The following is a 25,754-nucleotide window of genomic DNA, read 5'->3' on the forward strand; positions in this document are numbered from 1 at the left end:
TAATATTAGTCAATGGCTAAACTTTTTCTCGTTTGTCATTTTGCTTTTCATTTCGAGGTATTATTGGTTAAGTGGTCTGTATTCATTTCAAGTTGTTCTGTGCAATGGTTTGCATATATAAATTCTCTTATTCTTCTCTCTAGTGCAAGTGTAAACTGCTTTATATCAACACAGGTTTCCTGAAGATCACGAGTTCAAAGAGTATGGGCCCATACCTAAACGAGGAAGAGGAATGGCGAGGCATGAGAACCGTGACCCAGAAAGACATCCCAGGTGGACACCAGATCGTTCCCCACCGTTTGCCAGAAGGGGACCAGAACGCTTCAGTCCCAGAGCTCATCCATCTGTGGAGAGAGAGAATGCAGGACATTCAACGGTATCGAAGGTACCATTAAGTTACGGTCCTAAGCCTCAAAGATATCAAGAGGGTAAGCAAACCTTTCATGGCCAAGGTGCAAAAAGTGCAAGGTGGGAAGACCGAAAGGGTAGTGTACCTAGAAATTCCTCACATGATAAAGATGTTGATGGTTATCGTGACAAAAGAGTAAGGCCAATTGAAGAGACATCACATAAAGCAGACGTTAAGAAATATCCAAAAGACCATGGAGAGGAAAGGCCCGTATCTAACAAGTCGAAGGAGAGAGTTAAGAAAGATGACAGTGATGTACGCCCTGCATCGAGCAAACCAAGAGAGAAAATTAAAAAAGAGGATGCTGATGTGAAGCATATTAAGGGCAAACCAAAGGAAAGGGTGAAAAAGGAGATTGACACTGAAAATGATCCAGACTCTACCACTAGCATGCATGAGAAAATTCAAACCCTTTCGGAACTTAAAACGTCTGCAAATGGAAGTTCAAGAACGAAGTTGATTACAGTTAAAGTGGATATGAAGAAAATGGAGAAGTACAGGTATTTTGTTGTTTATCTTCCCCTCACCCTCTTCCCTTTTTTGCCCCCTTTGCCTGTGAGGCTGTGTATAAAAAAAAATTCATGCTTCTTTCTTGGGTTAGCATTTGTGAAGATAAGAGAATTCTTCCTTTCTTGAAGTAACACATGGGATGATTACAGTAATAAGTTAAGCCTGGTTTTTCCAGCTCTCAAATACAGACTCGACCACGTGTGGCGTATTAGCATTGTTTTCATTAAACTACAAAAAAAATCTTATTTCCTTCTACCAAAAAGAAGATCCTGGGAATTCTTAAACAAAACAGATCTACATGAAATGAAGATGGAATGTCGGACCCCTGTATACCAAACACATTTACATTATTCACAGGTTAATAATTGTGATATAAACCATGGAATAAAACAGCATTGATAGTAATGCGTATCTCAGATGTCCCCTATTTACAGTGTACATGCATTTAGCATGCTGCTGCGGTCTTAGCTAAAAGATCATCAATTGAATAAGTCAATTATTAATTAATAGAAGGACCGTTGGATACCGGAGACGTTTGCCTGGAGATTGTTTTTTTTTGTCCTCATCATAATTCTTCCTTCATCCAGAAGTCTTCGCTGGCCTTTCTTTATTGTCTACTTTGAAACAAGATAACGAATTCAGTGTGGTAACATTCCTCAGATTTGATTTTCAACAGGCCTTCCAGGGCTTTGGCTCTGCATTTGAAATTTCTATTGAGCACCATGTGCAATTAATGAGCATTGCTATTTTAAGAGGCATCGCTGGAAAGTGCATAGGATTTCTTGAAAGCCTTGTGTCTGATCTTGTTTGAAGACCTAATTAAGAATATTTCTCTATCACAGTACTGGAGAAGGGTAAAGTATTATTACTCGTGTCTAAACCAATATTTTAAGAACAATGACAAGTGGAACCCTGAGGAACAAGCAGCACTGCATATTTATTTATTCCTAAACTGGATGATGAAAATATTTATGATAGAGTTCAAGGAAAGAACTTGTTTTTCTCAGTATGTGGTCGGCCACTAAACAAAATAATATTTGCAGATTTATTCTCTTTTTTCTGCGTACTTGAACGTCCATAAAGCGTGTTGTTGGCTTTTTTGAACTGATTATGCAAAAACACGTGACTCCAAGCGAAAAGATCTAGTGCACAACTAGACGTCTCACCTGAATGAAGATTGGTGGCAGTGGGTAGTGTCCCAGCAACCCTGGAAATAATTGATTCACCATTTGAATTTTATTGTGAAAAACCAGAGCCCAATTGATTTCTATATCTGACATGGTAATTAATGGACAAAACAATTTAAACCATAGCAGTAAAACAAAGGCCAAGAGAAATCTTTAAAAAAACGCCCAGAACGTCTATCAAATGGATTAAATATTTGTTTCAAATGTGATGGATTAATTTCTCCAGAAAATGCTAGGGAAGGCCACATGAGCGGAGAACGGAGAACCAAAATAATTTCAAAGTGTTGGAGCAGGTTGCATTGATGCTTAAAACATCAATATCTGGAGGTTGCCTTGATGCTGAAAACATCGATATATGGAGCTTGAACATATGACGTCTGTTTTTCTGTGAAAATATTGATTTCACAGCCAAATTTCTGATGTAATCTATTGCAGCCTATTCAGATGAGATGCTTAAGAGTGACCGAGTTATGCAAGTTTTGGCAAGATTGCGCTACAGAGCGCACACACTGTATTCTGCAGTAATGAAAAGAAAGAGGCTCGACAGTGAAACCAGGCATCTAACTTCAGCGTTAATGATGAATCCTTACACTTTTAGAAAGATTACAGCATTGAACTTTTTGGCATCAAAATTTCAATGATTAAGTTCGTTGTTAGTAGACAAAAGCCTGTGATAACAGCATTTCTTGATTCACCGTTTTCCAAGCCAGAAGAAAGTTGCATGAAGTTTTTTCCTAGCCTCACGAAGTATTCCACTCTAACGCAGACCTCCATAGATGACAATCCTGTTATGACGTGGTTTTAAAATCCTTTTTGGCTTGAAAACGTTTGAAGCACACATCTGAAAGTTTCCTAGAAGTCACAAAAAGTTACAAACTAGTATCTGATGATTGGGTGAATAATAATGTCTGACCATAACATTTCATCATGAAGTGAACAAGGAACCGCCTCTAATGATGCTTTGACATAGGTGTTCAAGAATCATTTCTCAAGGTAAGGCATTTTAGATATTATGACTAATTTCCTAGTCTGTTTTGTAGAAATAATAATTAATTGGTGTACGTAATGCGGTTCTTAAATGCTAAGAAGGAATGTTAAAATGCAAACAGGAATGATTTCCCCCAAGATTGTATTTACACTTTTATGCGCTTGTTTTTATTGAATGTTGGTGATCGGTGTTGCTAGAGCTCTTATTGTGTGCAATATTTCAGGCTTAGTTCTGACAGCACAAAAGAGAGGCAGGTGTCCCAAGATTTGGTTGCTGCCAGCAAGAAAGAGGAAAGTTTTCATCCAGTGTTTGAACACATTGACTCTGCAAGTCAGAGTGGCCCGCACTCACCAAAAAGCAAATTTATTCAGGATGTCATCACCATTACCCATCATGTGAAAGGTGAGCATCTCTTTTTTTTTATTAGATGTATACTACATGTTGTCTATTGTGGTTACATATGTGGATATATTTTTTTTGGGGGGGACTTTAAGTCACATTTGAAGACTATTTTCTTTCTGAATTTAATTGTGGGACATGATTACATTTAAAATTAACTTGGTAAAAATATATGTTCTTGGCTGTTTTTTTTTATTGTAAAGTGTTAGTTAAGAGAACAATGATGAAATACTTGTTTTTCATAGACAGAGCCTGTGCTGCTTCAAGTGTATCTGGAATGGTTATTCTAGATGTCAGACAAACATTCCTAAGTGGCTGAGCAATATAAGTGAGCAAATCCAATTTGGATTCTTATTTGGAAATGTATTATTCTAAAACCTCGATATTTAAAAGGAATGGCTCGTCTCTCTTCCCTTCTCATGCTAGTCACAACGATAACCCTACATACAGAAGATTATTAGTCATTGTACTGTTTACTAATACCAGATCCACCTCATTATATCACTCAAGATTCAGCCTGTGAGATGGAGTGATAGAGACCCCACTCCCTAAGTCACTAGCTGCCTGATTTTTCCACTGTTAGTTTGTGAAAGGTACCCTCGAGGTCAGCTCCATATTCTGTGTTCTTACTGCAAAAAAACCCGGATCTCACTTAGTAAGTAACGTGCTTTAACAGTGTTATTTAGCCGTTTTTTTTTTTTTTGCCTTCCAGCATCGTTATGAAGAAGAGGAGATAAAGAAAAAACTATCACAGTGCTGTTTTGCAAAAGGCATGTTTTTGCAAACAACAAGTATAGGTTATGTAAAACTTGTCTTTGTTGTGATCACAATAAAAAAAATAAGTGATGTGTGGCACTGGACCTAAAGATATTTAAAGGATTGTGAAAGGGGGTTAGTCCTCACTTTGTTGAATGCAGATGTCTCTGCACCAGGAGCTCCTGCAGCTGTCAAGAAAGGAACTTTGGAGACCATCTTCTTGACTTAAAAATAGACCTGAATAAAAATTTGAGGCGCAACCCACTGAATCTCATGGTCAGCCGGATACTAAAAATTCGAACAAAGCAGAAGAAAAAATGTTTCCTTCAGGCACCCAAGTCGAAAAAAAATCTTTCATGAGAGGAAAATTACATCTCATCAGACTCCACAATGAGAAAAAAAATATGAAACATTTATTCACCGTGTAAGACTTCGACTGTCCAAGTGTTGCCTAATAAGCAAGCCCTAGAGGGGTTAAAGAATATGCCAAGGCAATCACTGGTAAAACCGCAATTGAGATCCTCATAAATGCAGATTCAGTGTTGTTGACAGAGGGCAACCATGGAAACAGTCCTTCAGTACTGCTAGAAGAAATATTTACAGAAGCCTTTGGTGCACCGACAGCAGTAGAACCAACATTGTTGACGGAGCCAGCTGTTTACTTTTCCCCACAATACCACCCTCTGTCAAGACTGACCGTTTATGGCTGTAAAAATGACTTTACAACAGTGATTAGTTTCAGTTACAGCAACATTACCACTACTATCCATATTGCTTTCAGAATTAAGCATTTATTTTTTAACCACCAGAACTGTAAGAAGTACCAGTAGTGATAACCAGGATTCACATGACGACTACAGCAACAAATAACAGATTGAAGCGTTTGTTTCATCTGAATATGGAGATAAAAACCAGCAAGTTCAGGCCAGCTGAATAGTGAATGGAACAGGAAACCACTTCTGCATACAAGTCACACCAAGGGTATCATTTAAAATCTCCAGCTCCTGCCAGCTCTGAGTCAGTAGTGCATAATAGACATCTTCTATGTGTTATGATGATTCCGGTTCCAGTAGATTTACTTTTTTCTTGCAACAGATGATTACAACCTTTTATGTCTCTTTATCCTCTGCAAATCTCAAATACAGATGTTCAACCATTATGCTTTAGTTGACCATGATAGCGTTGGCATTTGCTTAAAACACACAAAAAGTGATGGGGGCAATTCTTGTAATTAGTCTAAACTATCAATAGCTCGGGTAGCATTCCAACCCATAATTCTTTTTGCCCACCATTCCATTTCAGATTAGACCTAGCCAAATGCAAATCCGCATTGGTCCTACTCCATTGGTCCTACTCCAAACAGGACAGACCAGCCCAAACTAAAAAAACAGATTCTCCCTGAACCTCTGTGATTAGACTACTTCCAAGCATTACACCCATCACCTTTTGGTGGTTCAATGTAACACCCAGCCATGTGGTCCCATGCTCACTGTGCCACTGGAACAACGCTGCACCTGACTGAAGAGGCCTAAATAAGCAAAAAACGGTCTTAGGATACTTGTTTTGTGTTTAGAGAGGATCTAGCCAGGCATTTTGGGCTGGACTGCTTTTATTGGAGCAGTTCCTTTTTGTTAGAAGACAGGCAGCTTGTTTCTTGAACTCTTTCGTGTGTTTGCGATCTCAGCTTGGTGGATGTTTTAGAGGTTCATTGATAAACTCCAGTTTGTATGATGTTTAGGACCCATTTGTCAGACGATGCCTCCCACCATGCTTTTACATTTTTTTGAAACTCCTCTATGCCCCCCGTCTCCCTCCAATGGTAGAATGGATTTTTTTCGTGTGGTTCTGGGCTTTTATGAGGAGTGTGCTGTTAGTATGTTTAATTTCACATCTTTTTTTTTTTTTTTAAACATTGTCCTTGGCACTATTGGTCCGATGTTTAGCCTTTAGTTGCCGGTCTGCATGTGCATTATTCTACCAACTAGCGGTTGGGTACGGGAAGGTCTCTGTGAAGTCTCCAACAGTGATGATTCTGGCACTTTATATTACTTTTCTGATCTTGAGATTTTTTTTTTTTACTGCTGAAGACGTAGGAATCTTTGTAGTCTAAAGACCTTCTTTCCAAAAAAGATCTATAAATGGTATTGCTTCAATTGTTTTTCCATGATTTGACCTTAAAAGCCTGAAGACATGCTTATACCATAGCTAGAGAGGGTAGACAAAACTTGTCAGATAACTCTTCCACCAAAGCATGATATTGGCCTAGATCCGCAGTTGGGAAATCTTTTGGTGCAGGTTACAGATTTGCATAATTGGCAGCACAAAACCATCCCATTCTGACAAGTGATTTGTTACTCGTAGTCTAGCGATACGCCTTCCGTGGCCATCTTAATTATGCAAGTATTGCTGATCCTTATAATTTTGATAACCATTAAATGATGCAAAAGTGCTATCATCATACGCATTCCCTGTAAAAGGATCTTGTTGTGAGAGTTCTGCTTGTGGAGGTTTTGTATTTAGTGCAAAGATAGCCCTGACTTTGGCTGCTGCAGTTAATTTTCAACTTCTATTGTAACACTTGTTGACTGGTTGCATATGCATAGTATTATCAGTTCTAAAAATCCCAAATTTGAAGATGTTGTTGAGGCAGGGTCCACGTATCTTAAGTACCAGACCAATAACTTTGCACAGCTATTACTGATGGACATTGAATAAGTGTATAGATCCCACCGGGTTCACTAAATGGTATGCAACGTGTTGTGCCGGTCTTCAGTAAGACTGAGATAAATACTTGCATTTGTTTGCAAAATTGTATTTTAAATCACAAACTGCAATTCCTATTATGCCTCCTAACTGGCAGCATGCAGAAGGGTATTTAAAGAAACTAGAGAAAGGACTCACCTACCGCAAGAAAGACCAGGGAGGTTGAAATGCATTGGTGGTGCGTTTGTAAATATCAAGTAAACTACCGTTACAAAGAGGGTTCATCCTTTTTTGTCTTTTTGTATGTTAATGGGCGATCTGCAGAGCTCTGCCAGCACCACCGACAGAGCACGCCAAAATATAAGGACCCCATTGGAAAGAAGTATTTCAGTATTAGGTAGCGCCTGACACAGCATGAGAAATGGAAATAAATCCCACTACGGTTGAGCGTAGGTGGTCTGAATTGGAGAATCCCACCTGCACGGGAGGCTCCCCATGTTATGTGATTTACAGTGCTGAGTACGTTCTGTGCCGATGAGGCCCGAGCCTCTGAAAAGTGGCTAAGATTAGTACAGATTCTTTACTGGGGTATACACAGAGGCAGTAGCAATGAACCAGGGAATAGAAACTTGGTTGATATTGACAGATCAATCACTGTGAGCCTGTTTGAGGACCGCACACGACAAACGCTCAATTATTCAGCTAACTGTTTAAGCCATAGAAACGCGTAGAGCAAAAAGCACAATAAAAGCAGCAACATTGTTTCAAGCACAAAGTTCATGGAATGAGAGCGACAGTGATAATCAGTCTGGAAAGACTGGAATAGACATACCTTTAAAACAAATGTTCTCTCATTTGGAACAAATGTACTAGAAAGAAACAAATAAAAGTTGGGAAAACACTACACTTGAAAAAATACATTGAAGTAAATAGAGTCTGAGAGTACTAAGGATCTTTACAATGCCAAACTCTCCCAGTCACTAAAATCCTATCACAAGAGGAGTGGGCCCAAAATAACATGAATTGCTCACTCCGCATGATGAAAATATTAATCAAACACACCAAAATAGATCTGGATGAGCTACATAAAATAATTGGTGAAAAGGAGGATAGGGTGTCAATGGACCCAAACAAAGAAGAAATTATCAGTTGGTGGAAAAAATGGAAGCACGCCTGGAGAAATACAAGGAGGAAATAAAGAAAGTAAAAGGATAAAGTTTATACACAATGAAACTGATTACCAGCAATGCGGGATACTAACATTCGCTGAAAGATGTGAAACTCTAAAATGTGATTACAGCTAAACAAAAAATAACAGTCAATTCAGAACAGGCATTATCACCAGTGAGTCAGATATTGAACTGAAGAAGGGAGATGGCTCAAGTGCAACTATTCCTCTCCCAAAGGTGACTTTTAGAGGAGATGAGACTGCTGTATCTGGGCCACAGTGTGTCAAGGGAAAGAGGAAGAGGAAGAGGCAGAGGCCATGGCTGTGGGAATGAAGGAGCAAAAGAATCACAAAGGTAAGAAGGGCTAAGTGAAAGAAGGCTATATCTTGCAATTTGAAAAAGAAATAATAAACATGGGTTCCAACTTAATTGTCAACCTGTCTAATTTTGAATGAGCAGAAAATGAACAGAAAATGCTAAATAAAAGACTGTCAAATAAAGGACTGTTGTTTTGCCTGGAGTGACATTTTGACTATACGGAGACCAGAATAGGCATTTACAAATATTTACGGAAGCTAAGTCTTGCCAAAGTACATGCCTTCAAAACCTCTAAGCTTGCAAATAAGGAACAAACAAGAGAAACCAGGTCAAACCTAACCATTGAACTAATTCCAGATTTGAAAAACATGTTTGATCTGATCTGTGATTTAGGAAACAATGAAAAGACTGAGACAGAAGTATGACGAGAATTAGAAATTGAAACTAATAGATACTAATTCAGCAATTTAAAAAGCAAATCAAACTATTGTCCCTCACTTTTACCGGGGAACAAAATTGATATATTCTCGGAGGCGATCGTTGCAGACCTAGAGAAGATAGAAAGAACCGGACATCCAGGAAAGATGGAAAATATGACGAAGAAGGAACAAGAAGCACTTAAAAACCTGATGGACAATGATCAAATTGTCATAAAACCAGCAGACAAAGGGGGTAATATTGTCCTCCTAAACAAAAGAGATTACGTGAAAGAGGCATATAGACAACTATAAGACACAGCAAGCTACAAGAAATTGGACATAAATCCCATCAGCCAAATGACTACGATTGCATGAGAAATTAAAACATTGGTATGGCATGACTTTAAGTAGTGATGATAAATATAACTATATGCTTAATGACCATCCTACTATATCAACAGTCTATTTTTTTGCCAAAGATACATAAGACCCTTCATGATCCTTCAGACAGACCAATAATATCATCATGTGACTCTATTTGGAAAAAGTATCAATAAATGTAGATTACTACCTAGCACAGATTGTTCGAACGTTGAGCTCCTACATCAGGGACATAAGTGAGTTTTTGTGTCTACTGGCAGACCTATCTTGGCATGAGAAATACTTATTAGTTACTATCGATGTGCTGTCATTCTTTACATCTATAAATCATGAAGTGGGTCTAAAAGCATGTGCATACTTCGTGAAACAGCGCAATGTGGAGTAACTACAACACACACAAATGTTTCTAACTATGATTGAGATGTGCCTGACAAACAACATATTCCTGTTCAACCATGAACTATACCCCAACAATGTGGAACTGCCATGGGCATTTCCTTTTCCCCAAACTATGTGAATTTAACTATGGGATGGTGGGAGATGGAATATACAAGGGGACAGAACAACCAACAAGCACTGGAGAAAATAATATTTTTCAGGGAAATCGATGATTTGTTCCTAATTTGGAATGGTGACCCTAGAGAATCTGTGCAGTTTTTTTAAAGCCTCAACATGAATGGTTTGGGTTTACAGTGCACATGCTCAACCAGCGAATCCAATGTAAACTTTCTAGTTGTGAAAGTGTATGTATAAGACAAACAGATACACACCACTCTGTATAGCAAAAAAGCAGCAACAAACAGTACATTCCATGTAAAGAGTTTCCACCCTAAACCCCTCGTCAGAAGTATACCATACAGGGAAGAGAGATGCTAATGATAAGAAGAAATTGTTCCAGGGATATAGATGCAGAAGAAAAAGTTGAAGAAACTATAAAAAGATTTAAACTGATAGGCTACAGACAGAGGGATGTACAAAAGAGCCTGCAGAAAGTGAGACAAACTCCACTCTGAAACCTTAATCACCAACAAAGACAAGCAGAGGACAACAGTGAAGGATCAAGAAACACCAAGGCTGATATTAACATATTGCAAAGAATGTACAAACATCAGGGATATCTTATGCAAACACTGGCATCTTATAGCAAAGAACCCTGACTTTGGCACATGACTGGTTAACAGACCACAGGTGACGTACAGAAAGGCACAGTCACTAAAAGTCAAACCAGCCAAAAGTCTGTTTCAAAACCTTCAATCAAAAAATTAGTTAGACGCACAACATAGTGGAGTTACCAAATTCAGTAGTTGCAAAGCATGTAACATTGGTACCAACAAGAAAAGCATCAAAGATAACAAAAAACGATCACAATCAGAAACATGATACTGGAGCCGTATACGAGCTTTAAAACACCATGACACATGTGACCGCCAAACATGTGGGCCAATGCCAAAACAACAACAGGAGGACTTTGCGATATTATGGCATAAATGTGATGCCACTGAATGACCGCGGTGGGAACAGAACTCAAAAACTGACACAACTTAAATCGAAGTTTACTGTCAATTTGAGAACTATGCGACTGTATGGTCTTAACAATGATGAAGAACTTTTTGTGCATTTATCGATCTGTGATATAATAATCAATGTCCATGACTGAATTAGAACTTTGCAATGTGTCTATTATATGATTCAGATGGCATTAGAATTAGTATATGCAAATAGATCATACAAAAATGTGAACTACATATGATATGGTATATATTGTTTTTAGCTACCATGAGAAAGACTAGGGAGATGAAACATGGTGGTGGTGCGATTGTAAGTATCAAATAAACTAGTGGTGCAAAGAGGTTCAAGGAGTGTGGCATCTTTGTGTGTGTGCACAAATATATTTTTTTCATTTTTTTTTTTTTTTTTTTTTTTTTTTTTACCTAGTGCCAGTCGCCACTAGATAGTTATAGTTAGGATCTAGTTTCTAGTCTATATAAAAATAGTTTTTTTATTTGCCTATATCTTTGGCGCCGCTTGACGAATCTTCACAAACCTTTTCAAAGAAACTTGCCAGTTCTGTCCGCTGCTGCCTGGTAAGTTTTGGGGTGATCCATCTTGGGGGAGGGGAGAAACAATGGGGGGGGGTCCCAAAACACGTTTTCCCCAATCCTTTTTCCATAGGAATTTTGAACAGCAATAGCGCAAAAACTACTGGATGGAATTATACCAAATTTGGCAGGAAGCTAGGTTCGTGTCCTGAAAGTGCTTATTTTGTTTTGGTGTGATTCCATTCAGTAGTTTTTGGGAAACTAAAGCCCCCCCCCCCCTCCCCAGGGCTGATATGCATTTAAAAAAATATATTTTACGAGCTGAGACGCGGTGGATCCACAAATTCGCTTGTAAAATAAAAAAGCCCCCAAGTGGGCCAAGTCCCGGGGGCTTTTTAAAAAAACAAAAAAAAACGTTGTAGGCTCCTGGTGGCCCCCTCCCGATGCCCTAGTGACTGCCTCCTACCCAGGACTTATTTTTTTTGTATGGGTGGGGGGGGGCCACAAGGCCCACCTCTTTTTCTGTGCGGGAGGAGACCATCTTGTACTTAATGCAGGGAGGCTATGTGGCCCCCCTGCGTCCGGAGGACACCTGCCCACCCAGGAGCTACACTTTATTTGGAACGGGGGAGCGGCCTCCCGCTGTGTCAGGGAATAGAGATGAAATGCTGCAGCAAGCAGGGAGCGCCATGCTGAAGCATAGGCAGTGCTGGGGAAGCCTTAAGACTTCCCCCACAGTGCCAGGTAGCCTGTAAGGGCTTTTTAATTTAAAAAAAAAAGAAAGAAAAATAAAAAAGTAAAGAACGCTGGGGAACCCTTGAGGGCTTCCTCGCGGTCCCACATAGCCCATAAAGGACTTACATTTTTTTTTTTTTTTTTAACTCCCATTGCTCAGTGTGAAAGTCACAGACCTTCACACTGAGCTATGGGGGTTTGGGTCCAGCTGTACTCCTTTCCGTTTTTAATTTTAATTTAAATAAATATATATATAGATATATATTTTTAAAAAAATCATTTTTTGTTAAATCCAACAAAAATCAAATTTTAAGTATGGGATATTAAAGCCTACAAAAACGATCTCCCTCTTTTTATCTCTGTCTCTCTTTCATTCAATTTCTTCCACTCACAGAGACCTACTCAGACACTCGCGCACCCACTCACAGACCCACTCAGATACTCAACCACCCACTCACAGGCCCACTGACACCCTCATGCACCCACTCACAGACCTGCACACAGACACTGGCGCACCCTTTTAAAACACTGATGTACGCACTGTCCCACCCAGCCAGACCATCTGAGAGCCAATCTCACCCCAATATATACCCTCTCACACCTATTCTCACACCCAGAGAAGCTGCGCACGTCGAAAGGGCTGTGCACAGCATGGGTTTGGGTGGTTGGCCACAGGACATGGCTGCAGGGCCGGGCAACCTTCCCTGCCCAAGGGTGAAGGATGTGCACGGTTGGGTGCTTATAGTGGGTTGGCCTCAGGCCCTGTGGTCAACCACCGCCGGACACTGCCGAATGCTCTGCGCGGCAGCGGTTGGATTGACGTATAGTTATAAAAATTACTGCACGTAAAAAATAAAATAAAATAAAACATAGAAATTCACTGAAAAAAACTGAGGTTACGGGGACGTATTAGTTAGGCTCACATTTTAAATGTACCAAACCACAGAAATTCACCAGTTACAGTTAACTGATGTAACCAACTCGCGCCCTCGCCATGCACAGTTGTCTGATCAAAAATTTAATTGCAAATGTAGGAGTCATAATATGGAAGGTGGGATAGAATACGTCATCAATGATATAACGTGGAATAATTAACTGCTTGGCGAAGGTGTGTGTTATTTGTACATTATGGTGCAACTTAGTTACTTGAAAGAACTATAAAGTTCTGAATTTAATTCCACGCTGCCTGGGCAGACCCTGGAATATCTTTATATAAAATGTCCTTATTGAAATTAACATTATAGAATGTCCTAAATCTAGGTTAATTTCTTATGGAACTTCAATGTTAGCTTTTCATAGATGCTGTTTTGCTTTCTAAATGTTGCAGAAAAATGATTCACTTCTTGAGTTGATATTATCTGCTAAGGAAAAAAGCCATCTTTCAGCATGAAGAGAAAATGCAGCCTGTTAGGCTTACATTGAGAAAGGAGACAAAAACCTGTTCCTTTAAGGACCCGGGAGGAACCCCCGTATCCACACTGCTTAGTACAAGCAGTTGACTGTGATCGCCAGTTCTTTTCTTACCGGTTCTATAAATTGTGTGTAGAGACAGCTGGGGAGGACGGTGTGTAGTTTGATTTCAATGAAGATTCCAATGATGCAGAACTACGACCTCATTTATATAACCTTGTCTTCTGCATCGTAGAAACTTTGATAGTAATACACCCTGCATAGAGTGGCAAGCTAAAGATAAAGTTCACAGCTGTGAGCTGTATTTTACAGTAAACATCTCAAATTAACAGATGTGCTGAAAATGTGTTTTGGCCTTGAAGAGTGGCAAGGGATTTACTTAAACAGTTTCCTATGTATTTCTTGGCGAACTCTTGCTTCTGCTTGTGCATCAGAGTCTAGACAGAGGTGCCTTTTTAAATGTGTGTAGCTGCTTTACAAATTCCTAAAACTGGATCATGTCTAAGCCAGGCTGTGGTTGCTGCTTTACCGCTCATTGAGTGAGTCCTAGGTTTACATTGGAGATGTTTGTTGTCAATTTGGTAGCATAAAGAAACACATGGATCACTCCATCTTGTGGTTGTTCGTATTGAAGTTGCTTAACTGTGATATTGGGTACCATGGAGCACAAAGAGTTGATGTGTGTTTCTACCAGCTTTTGATTGACCTAGATAAAAACAAATACATCTTATAATTTCTAAGGAATGTAGAGCTCTTTCTGCTGCTGTAGAAAAGTTAGGGGGAAAAAAAGGCAGGGACTGTAAATGATAGGTTAGTGTGAAAATAAGTTACTACTTTTGGCAAGAAAGGATGAGTTTGCGCAACTACTCTATTATGATAAAAAACAGTAAAGAGTTTTATTGGTGAAAGCACCTGCAATACACTAACTGCCTGGTGAGGTAGTAGCTATTAAAAAGGCAGTCTTTCTTTGCTTGTTTATTTTTGTTTATTGGATGCATGAGAAACAATTCATTACAAAAACGAAGGGAAGAAAAAAACTCCCATACAGTACATTGGGAATAAAGTGCTTTTGTGAAATTATTCATACATATAAAGGAAAAAAGTGCATATTATATCAACGGTGGAGGTGGCTAACCCGAGCAGATCCTAAGCAAAACAGAACAAACCCCCACTTATATGTAAATCTCTATTTATGTATTTATTTATTTATTCCCCACCTCGTAGGCCTAGTGCCCGCGACAGGAAATGCCCCAAATCACAACGTGGACACATCACATTTTTCCACCGAAAACAGAGCGTTTGTTGCAAAGTGCCTACCTGTGGATTTTGGGAATCCAAGACGGGGTGACTTGTGGGGCTCTCAGCAGGTTCTGTTACATGGATTCCTTTGCAAACCTCAAAATTTGGCTGAAATAAACACTTTTTTTCTCACATTTCGGTGACAGTAAGTTCTGGAATCTAAGAGGAGCCACAAATTTCCTTCCACCCAGTGTTCCCCCAAGTCTCCCAATAAAAATGTTACCTCACTTGTGTGGGTAGGTCTAGTGCCCGTGACAGGAAATGCCCCAAAACACGAAGTGGACACATCACATTTTCTCAAAGAAAACAGAGGTGTTTTTTGCAAAGTGCCTACCTGTAGATTTTGGCCTCTAGCTCAGCCGCCACCCAGGGAAACCTACCAAACCTGTGCATGTTTGAAAACTAGAGACCTAGGGGAATCCAAGATGGGGTGACTTGTGGGGCTCTCTTCTGGTTCTGTTACCCAGAATCCTTTGCAAACCTTAAAATTTGGCTTAAAAAAACACTTATTCCTCACATTTCGGTGACAAAGTTCTGGAATCTGAGAGGAGCCACAAATTTCCTTCCACCCAGTGTTCCCCCAAGTCTCCAGATAAAAATGGTACCTCACTTGTGTGGGTAGGCCTTGTGCACGCAACAGGAAATGCCCCAAAACACTATCTGGACACATCAAAATTAACAAATGGAAAACTACCTGTTTTTGCTGGGAGGGGGGGTAGGGGGGGAGTAGGTGCACCTGCGTTTTTGGTCCTCTGCTCAGCAGCCATCTAGGTAACCAACCAAACCCAGACATTTCTGAAAACTAGACACCCGAGGGAGTCAAGGGAGGTGTGACTTGCGTGGATCCCCCAGTGTTTTCTTACCCAGAATCCTCAGTAAACCTTAAATTTAGCTTTAAAAAAATAATTTTTCCCACATTTGTGTGTGGGATCGCTGCACCGGGATAAATTTCTTACCACCCAACGTTCCCCTGAGTCTCCCGGTAAAAATGATGCCTCACTTGTGTATCGCGAAATCGCAGAAATGCTCAGAGAGACATGAAATGAGAGGAAAGGCCTTTCCTCTCCTTTCATGCCTCTCTGCCCTCTCCACGTGATCGGAGGAGAAATGCTTTTGCATTCCCGGGGGGAAGGCCTCTGAGGTCAGCACGTGAAAGCACGTTGACGTCATCAGACGGCACTGGGGTGTCACGTTGGGGGCCGCAGGGCTGGAAGGGGAAGCGACTCCCCTCCCATCTCTGCCCAGGAGAGGGGGGTGCGCGGCCATCTGGGGGAATAGCCGGACAAGGTGGTCTGCCCGAGGACGATGGCACCTCGTCCAGGGCACCGAAGCGGTTAAGGGAAATCGAAAAGGTGGCATGCAGCTTTGGAGAGTTTTCCAGGAATTTATTGAATAGAGATAAAACCCAACTTGTGATTAATCAGTATGCCACTACACAGGATACCCAAAGGGTAGACCATGCAGTGTATTTAGGGATTGACATTAGCTCTGCTGTGGAACCGATAGTTAATCTAAATTTGACGCTGATTTTAGGATGAGTTTATATAAAAAAATAAAAAAAAGCAGTCTTCTATTACAGATGTTGTAAGGATGCTTTGTGAATTGGATCAAAAGGCGGACCCATTAGTTTTGAATGCGCTAAATTTAGTTCCCATGGTAGTGAAAGTCTTTTAATTGCAGGAATTTTGAAAAAAGATTGGTGTGGCAATGATTTCCTGTATGCCTTCCTGTAGACCTTTCTTTCCTTTTCGGTATCGATTTGAGCCAAATATCCTCTTTTTTTAGGCTTCTTGAGCACTGTTGTTTCTGGTAAGTTATGCTTATGTAGCTATTGCATGAGCTATTGTAGTTCTGCGGCTAACTAATAAGATTCATGGTCGGAGCTCCCAACAGATGGATATACATGCTGTGCATGACTGTAACATGTAGTGGTTGGAATTGGATTACAACGGTGGTGTTTTCAAAAATTGTTTTAAGTGACTGTAAACATTGGCTTGAATGGACGAATGAATGGCTGTGGTGTACCTGAAACCTGCAATAACACACCTCAACACCATCTTCAGGTTTTTTTTTTTTTTTTACAATTTAAAAAAAAAAAAAAAATGTTATGTTGTGCAGCTTCTGTCTGGGAAGGACTATAAGGGTAGTAGGTCATGCACCATTTACCTTAGGTTCTGGTGCATTCAGAGACTACTATGCATTTCATTTTAGGGATAATGCTGTGTACCACTGTGGTACCATGTCTACAATACTAGTACACTCCTAATTTGATAGCCAAGACACTCCCTCTAGGCACTTAACACTCAAATTAGCAAGGGAGAGGACTCAAGGTTTCTTACAGCAGGTGGAGTGGTTTGGAAACTCTGAATGGAATGTAACCGTACATCATCCTTAGTAACTTCACTGTCCAGTTAGTACTTAACTTTTGAAAACCGAAGGCAAATAGATAACCAGAACATCCTATCTTCGTCCGGGCCAGAGATCTAATGCCAAAACATTATGGGGGTCATTCTAACCCTGGCGGTCCAAGACCGCCAGGGCTAAAATGACGGGGGCACCGCCAACAGGCTGACGGTGCCCCGCTGGGCATTCTGACCGCGGCGGTTTGACCGCGGTCAGAAGTGGAAAACCGGCGGTCTCCCGCCGGTTTTCCGCTGCCCATTTGAATCCTCCATGGCGGCGCAGCTCGCTGCGCCGCCATGGGGATTCTGACAGCCCATACCGCCATCCTGTTCCTGGCGGTTCGCCCGCCTGGAACAGGATGGCGGTATGGGTTGTCGTGGGGCCCCTGGGGGCCCCTGCAGTGCCCATGCCAATGGCATGGGCACTGCAGGGGCCCCCGTAAGAGGGCCCCACAAAGAATTTCACTTTCTGCATTGCAGACAGTGAAATTCGTGACGGGTGCCACTGCACCCGTCGCACCTTCCCACTCCGCTGGCTCCATTCGGAGCCGGCGTCCTCGTGGGAAGGTAGTTTTGCACTGGGCTGGCGGGCGGCCTTTTGGCGGTCGCCCGCCAGCCCAGTGCAAAACCCAGAATACCCTCAGCGGTCTTCCGACCGCGGAGCGGTATTTTGGAGGGGGAAGTCTGGCGGGCGGCCTCCGCCGCCCGCCAGACTTCGAATCACCCCCTATATCACTCCCTCACACTAGGTGCTAATATTTTTATTTTATAGCAGTCCTTTATTGAAACCTTACATGGTACAGCAGACAAGCATACATCCACAGTCTTTCCCTAATTCTTATAATCTACTAGTAATGACCTATTAAAAGCTGCCTACAGCTCTAGTAATCTTGAAGCACAATATAAAATGAAACCAGGCATTTCCAACCAAAAAGTAACCACCCCACATTTTCCCCCAATCACCCTCTCATCCTATTTACCACCACCCTGCTCCACCCACCATCCCTGTACCAAAACCATCCTGCCACAAAGGAGAGGTGACATCTTAGTGCATGCTTCCTACAGGTTAACAAGGTGGAACTAGGCCCCATAATTAGCTTTTAGCCCTCACCCGCTGACATATGTGAGCCATTATTGAGGGAGTGGGCTGGGATTGATTTTATGTTGATGGTCTGCCCTTCCGATAGCAATCAGCTTGCCATCTTCGTTAAGCAGTGTGGTACTCCAAGGGAACGCACATCTTAAGACTCTGTTCACAGATTCACAGAAATTTCAGTGAAGTAGCCTGTAGCCTTTCAGTAAAGTGTTCTTTAGGGTCCAGCTGGACAGCAGCATGTATCCTGTGATCTTCATTATGTAAGCCTCAACACACTACTTGGAAAGTATTGCACCCATGGGTCCAATGTGTATTAGATTGAGACAGCAAATCTTGAAGAGTCAAGAAGCCTGCCCCAGTCTTCTTCATACTGTGGGATTTTGTTAGTAAATTAGATTTTCGAAGATAAGGCCATGTCAAACTTTCAGCCAGTTATCTATAATTTGGGGCAACTTTGTTCTCCAGTATTTTAAGATATGTCTTTGTTATAGCCAAAGACGTAGAGAATCACAGACTGACACGGAAGTCCAAAGATGTATATTCTGTAGTGTCCTGCATGTATCAATCCTAGCCATGAGAGGAATAGCGGGCATTTATCTTGACTTTCAGTTCTTCCCAGATCTTATCCCACTGACTTGTTATTGGGGTACGTTCCCACAGTACCACAACTGCCTAAATTCTACCTCCAACAGAATGACACAGAACTTAAGACATGCCCATTGCAACCTGAGTAGTTGTCAGTGCTGCTAGGAGTTGATACACATGCTATGCATACGTCTGCCATCTAGTGTTGGGCTCGGAGTGTTACAAGTTGTTTTTCTTCAAAGAAGTGTTTTCGAGTCATGGGATCGAGTGACTCCTCCTCTTCGGCTCCATTGCGCATGGGCATCGACTTCATGTTAGATTGCTTTCTTTACGCCATCGGGTTCGGACATGCGTCCTTTCGCTCCGATAGTTAGATTTGGAAAATCTTAAACTCTTCATTTCTCGTTGGTACTGTTTCGATCGCGTTACACCTTCGATCGACACTTCCGTACCATCAAAACAAACATCTTTCGTGGCGCGCGCGTGCCCGCCCAACACTGGCCTGGTCGGGTCGACTGCGTGGAAGCCTCATGGAGCGGGCTCCATTCCAGTTCTATCCTCGGTGCCACGCTAAATTCCTTAATACGGACCAACGCCTCGTCTGTAATCTCTGCCTTTCCCCCGATCATTGGGTAGAAAATTGCGAGGCCTGCAGATCCTTCCGGTCGAAAAAGACACTCTGGGACAGAAGAACACAGAGACTCGAGATGGCATCAAAAAGCACCAAACATCTCAACATCGAAGAGGAAGAAATCATGCAGACCGCAGTCTCCGTTCGAGGATCCGACTCTGACCAGGATTCTGAGGAGGACAGACTGGTTACGACAGGACAGCACATAAGTACGCCTGCCCCTGTGTCATCTACGGCCTTGGGAACGCCACTGCCGGAAGGCCATGGCTCGGCCCGAAAGAAAACGCTCATTGACCAACCCACCAGCTCGGCACCGAACCAGGCCACCCTTCTGAAGCCATCGGACTCGAGCCAAAGCACCGTCTCCGAACAGAGCAAACACTGCTCTTCCGAGTCGAAATCTCAAAAATCATTTTCTGAGCCGAGACCATCTTCAACCCCATCTTTTTCTATACCGAAAAAGCCAGCTTCGGAGCAGAAAAAACTAGTTATACTGAGGAGCATGGACTTTCAAAAGCACTTCGAGAAAGCCTAAAAACTACTGAGGAGGACTCGCAAATGCAACCAATCATGGAAGCAATGGATGAAAGGCAAGGCAGGATTCATATCCATAAAGAAACCGGCAGAATTTTAACCGCACGTCCTCCAAAACCAAAGAGGAAATTAGCCTTTCAGGAGGAATTAGACACTATACAGCCTCCAGCTAAAGTGCCAGAAACAAAGGAGAGACGTCCACCTCCTCAATTTTCTCCTCCTCACTCTCCACGTCAACATATCTCTCCTGCTACCAGTCCTACACCTATGCAGTCACCATCGCACTCATTTGATTAGCAGCAGGACAATGTGGATCCATGGGATCTTTACGATCCAGACCCCATTGCAGACAATCACCCAGATTGCTATCCCTCTAAGCCTTCACCACCAAAGGATAGTACAGGCTACCCTCAAGTGATAGCTAGGGCGGCAACATATAATGTCACCATGCATACTGAGCCATTAGAGGATGATTTCTTATTTAATACACTCTCCTCCACGCATGCAACATATCAGTCACTTCCTATGCTCCCCGGCATGCTAAAACAAGCTGACCAGATATTTAGAGAGCGGGTAAAGGCAAGAATAATTACTCCTAGAGTGGAGAAAAAATATATGCCACCTCCTTCCGATCCTGCCTATATTACCCAAAAACTACCTCCTGAATCGGTAGTGGTAAGAGCTGCCAGGAAGAGAGCGAACTCAGTCATCAGGTGTGCACCCCCACCAGACAAAGAGAGTAGGAAGCTTGATGCTGCCGGGAAGAGGGTGGCATCTCAGGCAGCCAACCAATGGAGAATAGTCAACTCACAGACGTTGCTGGCTAGATATGACAGGGCCCACTGGGACGAGATGAAAGATATAATCCAGCATCTCCCCAAGGAATAGCAAAAAAGGGCACAACAGATAGTGGAGGAAGGCAAGCCATCACTAACAATCAAATTAGGTCTGCCCTAGACTCTGCAGATACAGCAGCCAGAATCATCAACACTGCTTAACCACAAGGAGACATGCATGGCTTAGGTCTTCAGGATTCAAACCTGAAATCCAACAAGCAGTGTTGAATATGCCATTCAACCAAAAACAGCTTTTCAGCCCAGAGGGCGACACTGCTATAGAAAAAATGCAGAAGGATTCAGACACTGCAAAAGCCATGGGTGCACTGTACACCACACAATACAGGGGATCCTTTCATAAATCCCAGTTTAGAGGTGGATTTAGAGCCCAAACTGCAGAGGCATCCACATCACAGCCAAAGCCGGCCTACCGACCTCAATACCAGCAAGGTGGTTTCAAAAGCACTTATAGAGGCCAGTACCCCAGAGGCAGGGGAAAATATCAAACACCAAAACAAGCCTCACAACAAAGTAAACAGTGACTTGCGCCATTCCTTTCCAATCCACACCTCCCCTGTGGGGGGGAAGACTGCAAAAGTTCCACAACAATTGAATACACATTAGCACAGACAACTGGGTATTATCAATTATTCGCAATGGCTATTGCCTAGAATTGATACAAACTCCACCAAACATTCCACCAAAACCACACAGGCTATCCACAGACCATATCACTCTGTTACAGGAAGAAATCAAATCTCTATTACTCAAACAAGCAATCTAAGCTGTGCCACAAAATCAAGTAGGGATGGGAGTTTACCCAATGTATTTCTTCATTCCCAAAAAGGATGGAACCTTAAGGCCAATATTAGATCTCAGAACCCTCAATCTTTACATCCTGTCAGAACACTTTAATATGGTAACACTATAGGATGTTATCCCACTACTTCAGCAACACGATTTTATGGCAACATTAGACCTCAAAGATGTGTATTTTCACATACCCATCCATCCTGCGCACAGAAAATATCTTGGGTTTGTCATTCAAGGAAAGCATTATCAGTTCAAAGTGTTACCCTTTGGAATAACAACAGCTCCAAGGGTATTCACAAAGTGCCTGCCGGTAGTCCCAGCCTACCTAAGAAGACAACACATTCATGTCTTTGGCGATCTAGACGTTTGGCTAATAAAATCAAACAGTCATACGCAGTGTCAAACCCATGCGCATTATGTAATACAAACCCTGCACACGCTAGGGTTCTCTATAAACTACCAAAGGACACAGCTACAACCTGCGCAAATACAACAGTATTTAGGGGCAATACTAAATACTCAAAAAGCGCTTGCAAGTCCAAATAAGCAGAGAATACAAGCATTTCACAATATATTGGCACAAATGCAGACAGGTCAACAGTACACTGTCTAATTGGTCATGAAAGTAGTAAGCATGATGGCATCATGTATTTCAATTGTTCCACATGCAAGATTAAACATGCAGCCCTTGCAACAGTGCCTTGCACAACAATGGTCACAAGCACTGGGTCATCTTCAAGATCTAGTGTTGATAGACCGCCAAACATACATGTTCCTTCAGTGGTGGAATTCCACAAATCTAAACAAAGGGCGACCATTTCAAGACCCTGTGCCTCAGACCATACTTACAACAGATGCATCAATGATTGGCTGGGGCGCTCACCTCAACAATCACAACATTTAAGGACAAGGGGATGTCCAACACAAACCACTGCACATAAATCACTTAGAGCTGTTAGCTGTCTTCCTAGCACTCAAAGCTTTTCAGCCTCTCTTTATTCACAAAAATGTCCTGATCAAAACAGACAACATGACCACCATGTATTAACTAAACAAACAAGGAGGGACACATTCGTCCCAACTCTCCCTTCTAACTCCAAAAATTTTGAAATGGGCAATACACAACCAAATTCACCTGGTAGCACAATACATTCCAGGGATACACTACCAATTAGCAGATGTTCTCAGCAGAAATCAACAGACACACAAGTGGGAGATTCACCCTCAAGTACTTCAAAAATACTTTCATCAATGGGGAACACCAGACATAGATCTGTTCGCCATCAGCGAAAACGCAAAATGCCAAAACTTCGCATACAGATACCCTCATCCCCTATCCAAGGGCAATGCTGTATGGATCAATTGGTCAATGTCTACAGTGATCATCATCAGCATGTGGGATCCATGACCTCCTTGTTGGCCCCACTCCCAGACTCCCCAGCACGCAGGAGGTCGGGTGCATACAGGGTGGTGTGTTTGGGATGAAGTGGGGGACAAAACATGTGTGCCTCCCCCGGAGACACCAGCAGCACCACCTGGCCACACACACCCACTAACTTGTATGCCTTCCTAGTTATTGTAGGATCCCTCTCGCATACATCCACCCATGGGTTAGCCTGACTTTTGGAACCATGGGGCCCTGGGGTGGTGGTCATAGTGTGACCCTTCAGCCACTAGATTTTCCTGCATAGTCCCCCACCCCCCCAACCTGTATATCTCCTTGTGTATTCTCATCTATATGTACTAACTTCCACTGTCTCTCCTCCGCTACTCCCCACTCCTGCATATGTGACGGACATTTTTGGAAAGCGGGCGGCCCTGGCTGTGACCAGTGAATGGCCAGGTGTTGCTTATCCAGCACCGAACCCAGCTGGGTGAACCTCTGCTGCATTTTTGCCCCGAGTGTTGGAGTCTCGAGCACACCCAGCAGGCAGTGTTTAACCGAGGTGTCTATCTTGATGTGTGGTCTCCTGTAGGGTCCGTAGCACCTCCTCCTTTGTAACATACTTAACTCCCATGTTATATGCAAGAATGTTACCGGCCCATCCCGCATCTGGAACTCTTAACCGGCCTGGTTGCATCAAACTTATGCCATCTTTGCGGTGTTAAGTGTGGTGTAGATGATAAAGCTGGTTAAGTTTGGACCTTGCATTACTGGCTACCTCCCTGATCTGTACACAGGCCCTCTTCCATTCGCCCACCGTTAGTGGTTCGGAGAGGTTACCTTCCCATCTTTCCTGGACCGCTGTCATATCCATCTTACGATTTCCCTTCAGAGCTTTATAAGTGTGTGATATCGGACCCCTGGTGTAGTCTTGGTCCAGCAAGAGCTCCAGCCTTTGTGACTCTGCTGTGTCGACCAGAAAGTCTGTCCAGACTTTACGAGCTGTACCCGCTATCTTAGCGGGTTCCAAAAACAGGCCAGTAACTGTAACTGAAACATCTCCTGTGTCTTCCCCATCATAAGGAAGGTGCCATTGAGATGTAGATTGTCAGCTGTGGTATAACCCCTGTTGAACCACAGATCCATCACAGACTGTATTTTCTTAAAGCACGGCAGCCACTATCAAGAACTTAGTCAAATGTTGGTACTCCTACCAACCTTTGAGAGCAGACACTGAGTTTGGAGGACCAGGGCCAGCGATCTACAACAGTTATCTACGAACCGTAGACTATGACTTTCAAATCAACAGATACTTTCATATAATGGTGAACGGACAAGTACTGCAATATTCTTGGAAGGAGGTCTAATGGCAGGTTGAGGCAGTAATGTAACTGGCAATATTTCCACTTCTGAAATTGCAGAAGCCTGAATTCCTCTATCAAATGTTGTAAAGATGCCACCCACTATTAAGTGATTCACCTTTTCAGTGCCTCTTGTAATCTTTTTATCATTGAGCACAGTGGACTGTATTAGCCAATAATGTCATCGGCATCTTGCAGACACGAGGTTTGGAAGCATTAGTTTTTTGGCTCAGTGAAAAGAATAGAGTTGCCAGGCAGATTCAGTGTGGCAGTATTTGCTATGATTTGCTAAGCTGGCACGTTGCTTTCATCATGAGGAATGTACTTCAAGAAAGCAAACGAAAATGCAGGCTTAGAACCAAACATCAAAATAAAGCTCGATTCCCACTGAATTAACACATCTAGTGCATCCCAGGTGATGACCCCTCTCATGCTGCAAGGGTGTCTACGGTATTCCTATGCCTATGTATGTCATACATCCAGGAAAAGGGCTAATGATGATTTATTGCCGTCATCTGGTGTGCTGTTTACTTGAATCTTATTGTCCTACTTTTCTCTGTTGTGCACTGTGGCTGTCTAGTGGGCCACGACCTTCTCCGTATCTTAGTTGTTTGCTTCAGTAGTAACAGCCTGTATCTTGACCACTGGTTGCGTCAAGATTTCAGGTGGGGTAGGGACACACCCAAGGGTTAGGGCATCTGCTGTCGATGTATGCAGAATTTTAGCAGCTAGACAGACTATTCTAACTGGTAAATAATCATGGCCACCTTCCTAGTCAGTTAAATATGATCCCAAACCAGGGTTTTGTTTGGGAAAACTGCTGTTTCTGGATCCCAGAGAAATCTTAGGAAATAGAGGTGGCTACAGTTATGGGGGACAATACAGGCCCACCCATTTCAGTTTATGGCCACAATGGTGCAGTTCATCAAAATGTATGTTGTGCTTTTCATGGGGACGTGGACTGACTCATTTTCGTGACTCCTGGCCAGTTTGACTTAGTTGACATTTCCCCTTGGAAAATCTTCCACTCATCAGGCTTTTGTTCTCTTCATTTCAAGGGACTCCTGGTAGCGCTTTCTATAGGCAGATAGGCCTTACTTCTAATCAGAGGGCCTGCAGTATGGTGGTTCTGCTGGCTTTCCTTGACTTACACCAGATTGTTGGGTAAACGGCACATTATCAGTGGATTCACTCCTGAATATGTATTTGCTGCCCATGCTAGTGTACAGACCTTCCTGTACAAAATGCAGAGAGGGCATTTGGGCAGCATGGCATCAACCTAATCGGCAGTCACCATTTTTGTGATCTGTCCAATTCTGAAAAATATCTACCTGCTGCTATCCAAAATTGCTCTGATTTCATATCCTGGTGGCCACTTTGAGGGCCTCAC

General features: G+C 42.3%; 1 protein-coding gene across 5 annotated transcripts in view; it reads left to right on the forward strand.

Moving 5' to 3' along the window:
• Window positions 1-25,754, forward strand: part of BCLAF3 (BCLAF1 and THRAP3 family member 3) — a 443,788-nt gene that overhangs the window by 71,934 nt on the left and 346,100 nt on the right. For all 5 annotated transcript variants that reach the window (XM_069204687.1, XM_069204689.1, XM_069204690.1 and 2 more), the window contains exons 4-5: window positions 175-909; window positions 3,318-3,496. In XM_069204687.1, the coding sequence (XP_069060788.1) occupies window positions 175-909; window positions 3,318-3,496 (914 nt within the window). The remainder of the gene's footprint in view (window positions 1-174; window positions 910-3,317; window positions 3,497-25,754) is intronic.

The sequence above is a fragment of the Pleurodeles waltl genome, chromosome 8 (assembly GCF_031143425.1).
Source record: "Pleurodeles waltl isolate 20211129_DDA chromosome 8, aPleWal1.hap1.20221129, whole genome shotgun sequence".
In the NCBI taxonomy this organism is placed as follows: Eukaryota; Metazoa; Chordata; class Amphibia; order Caudata; family Salamandridae; genus Pleurodeles; species Pleurodeles waltl.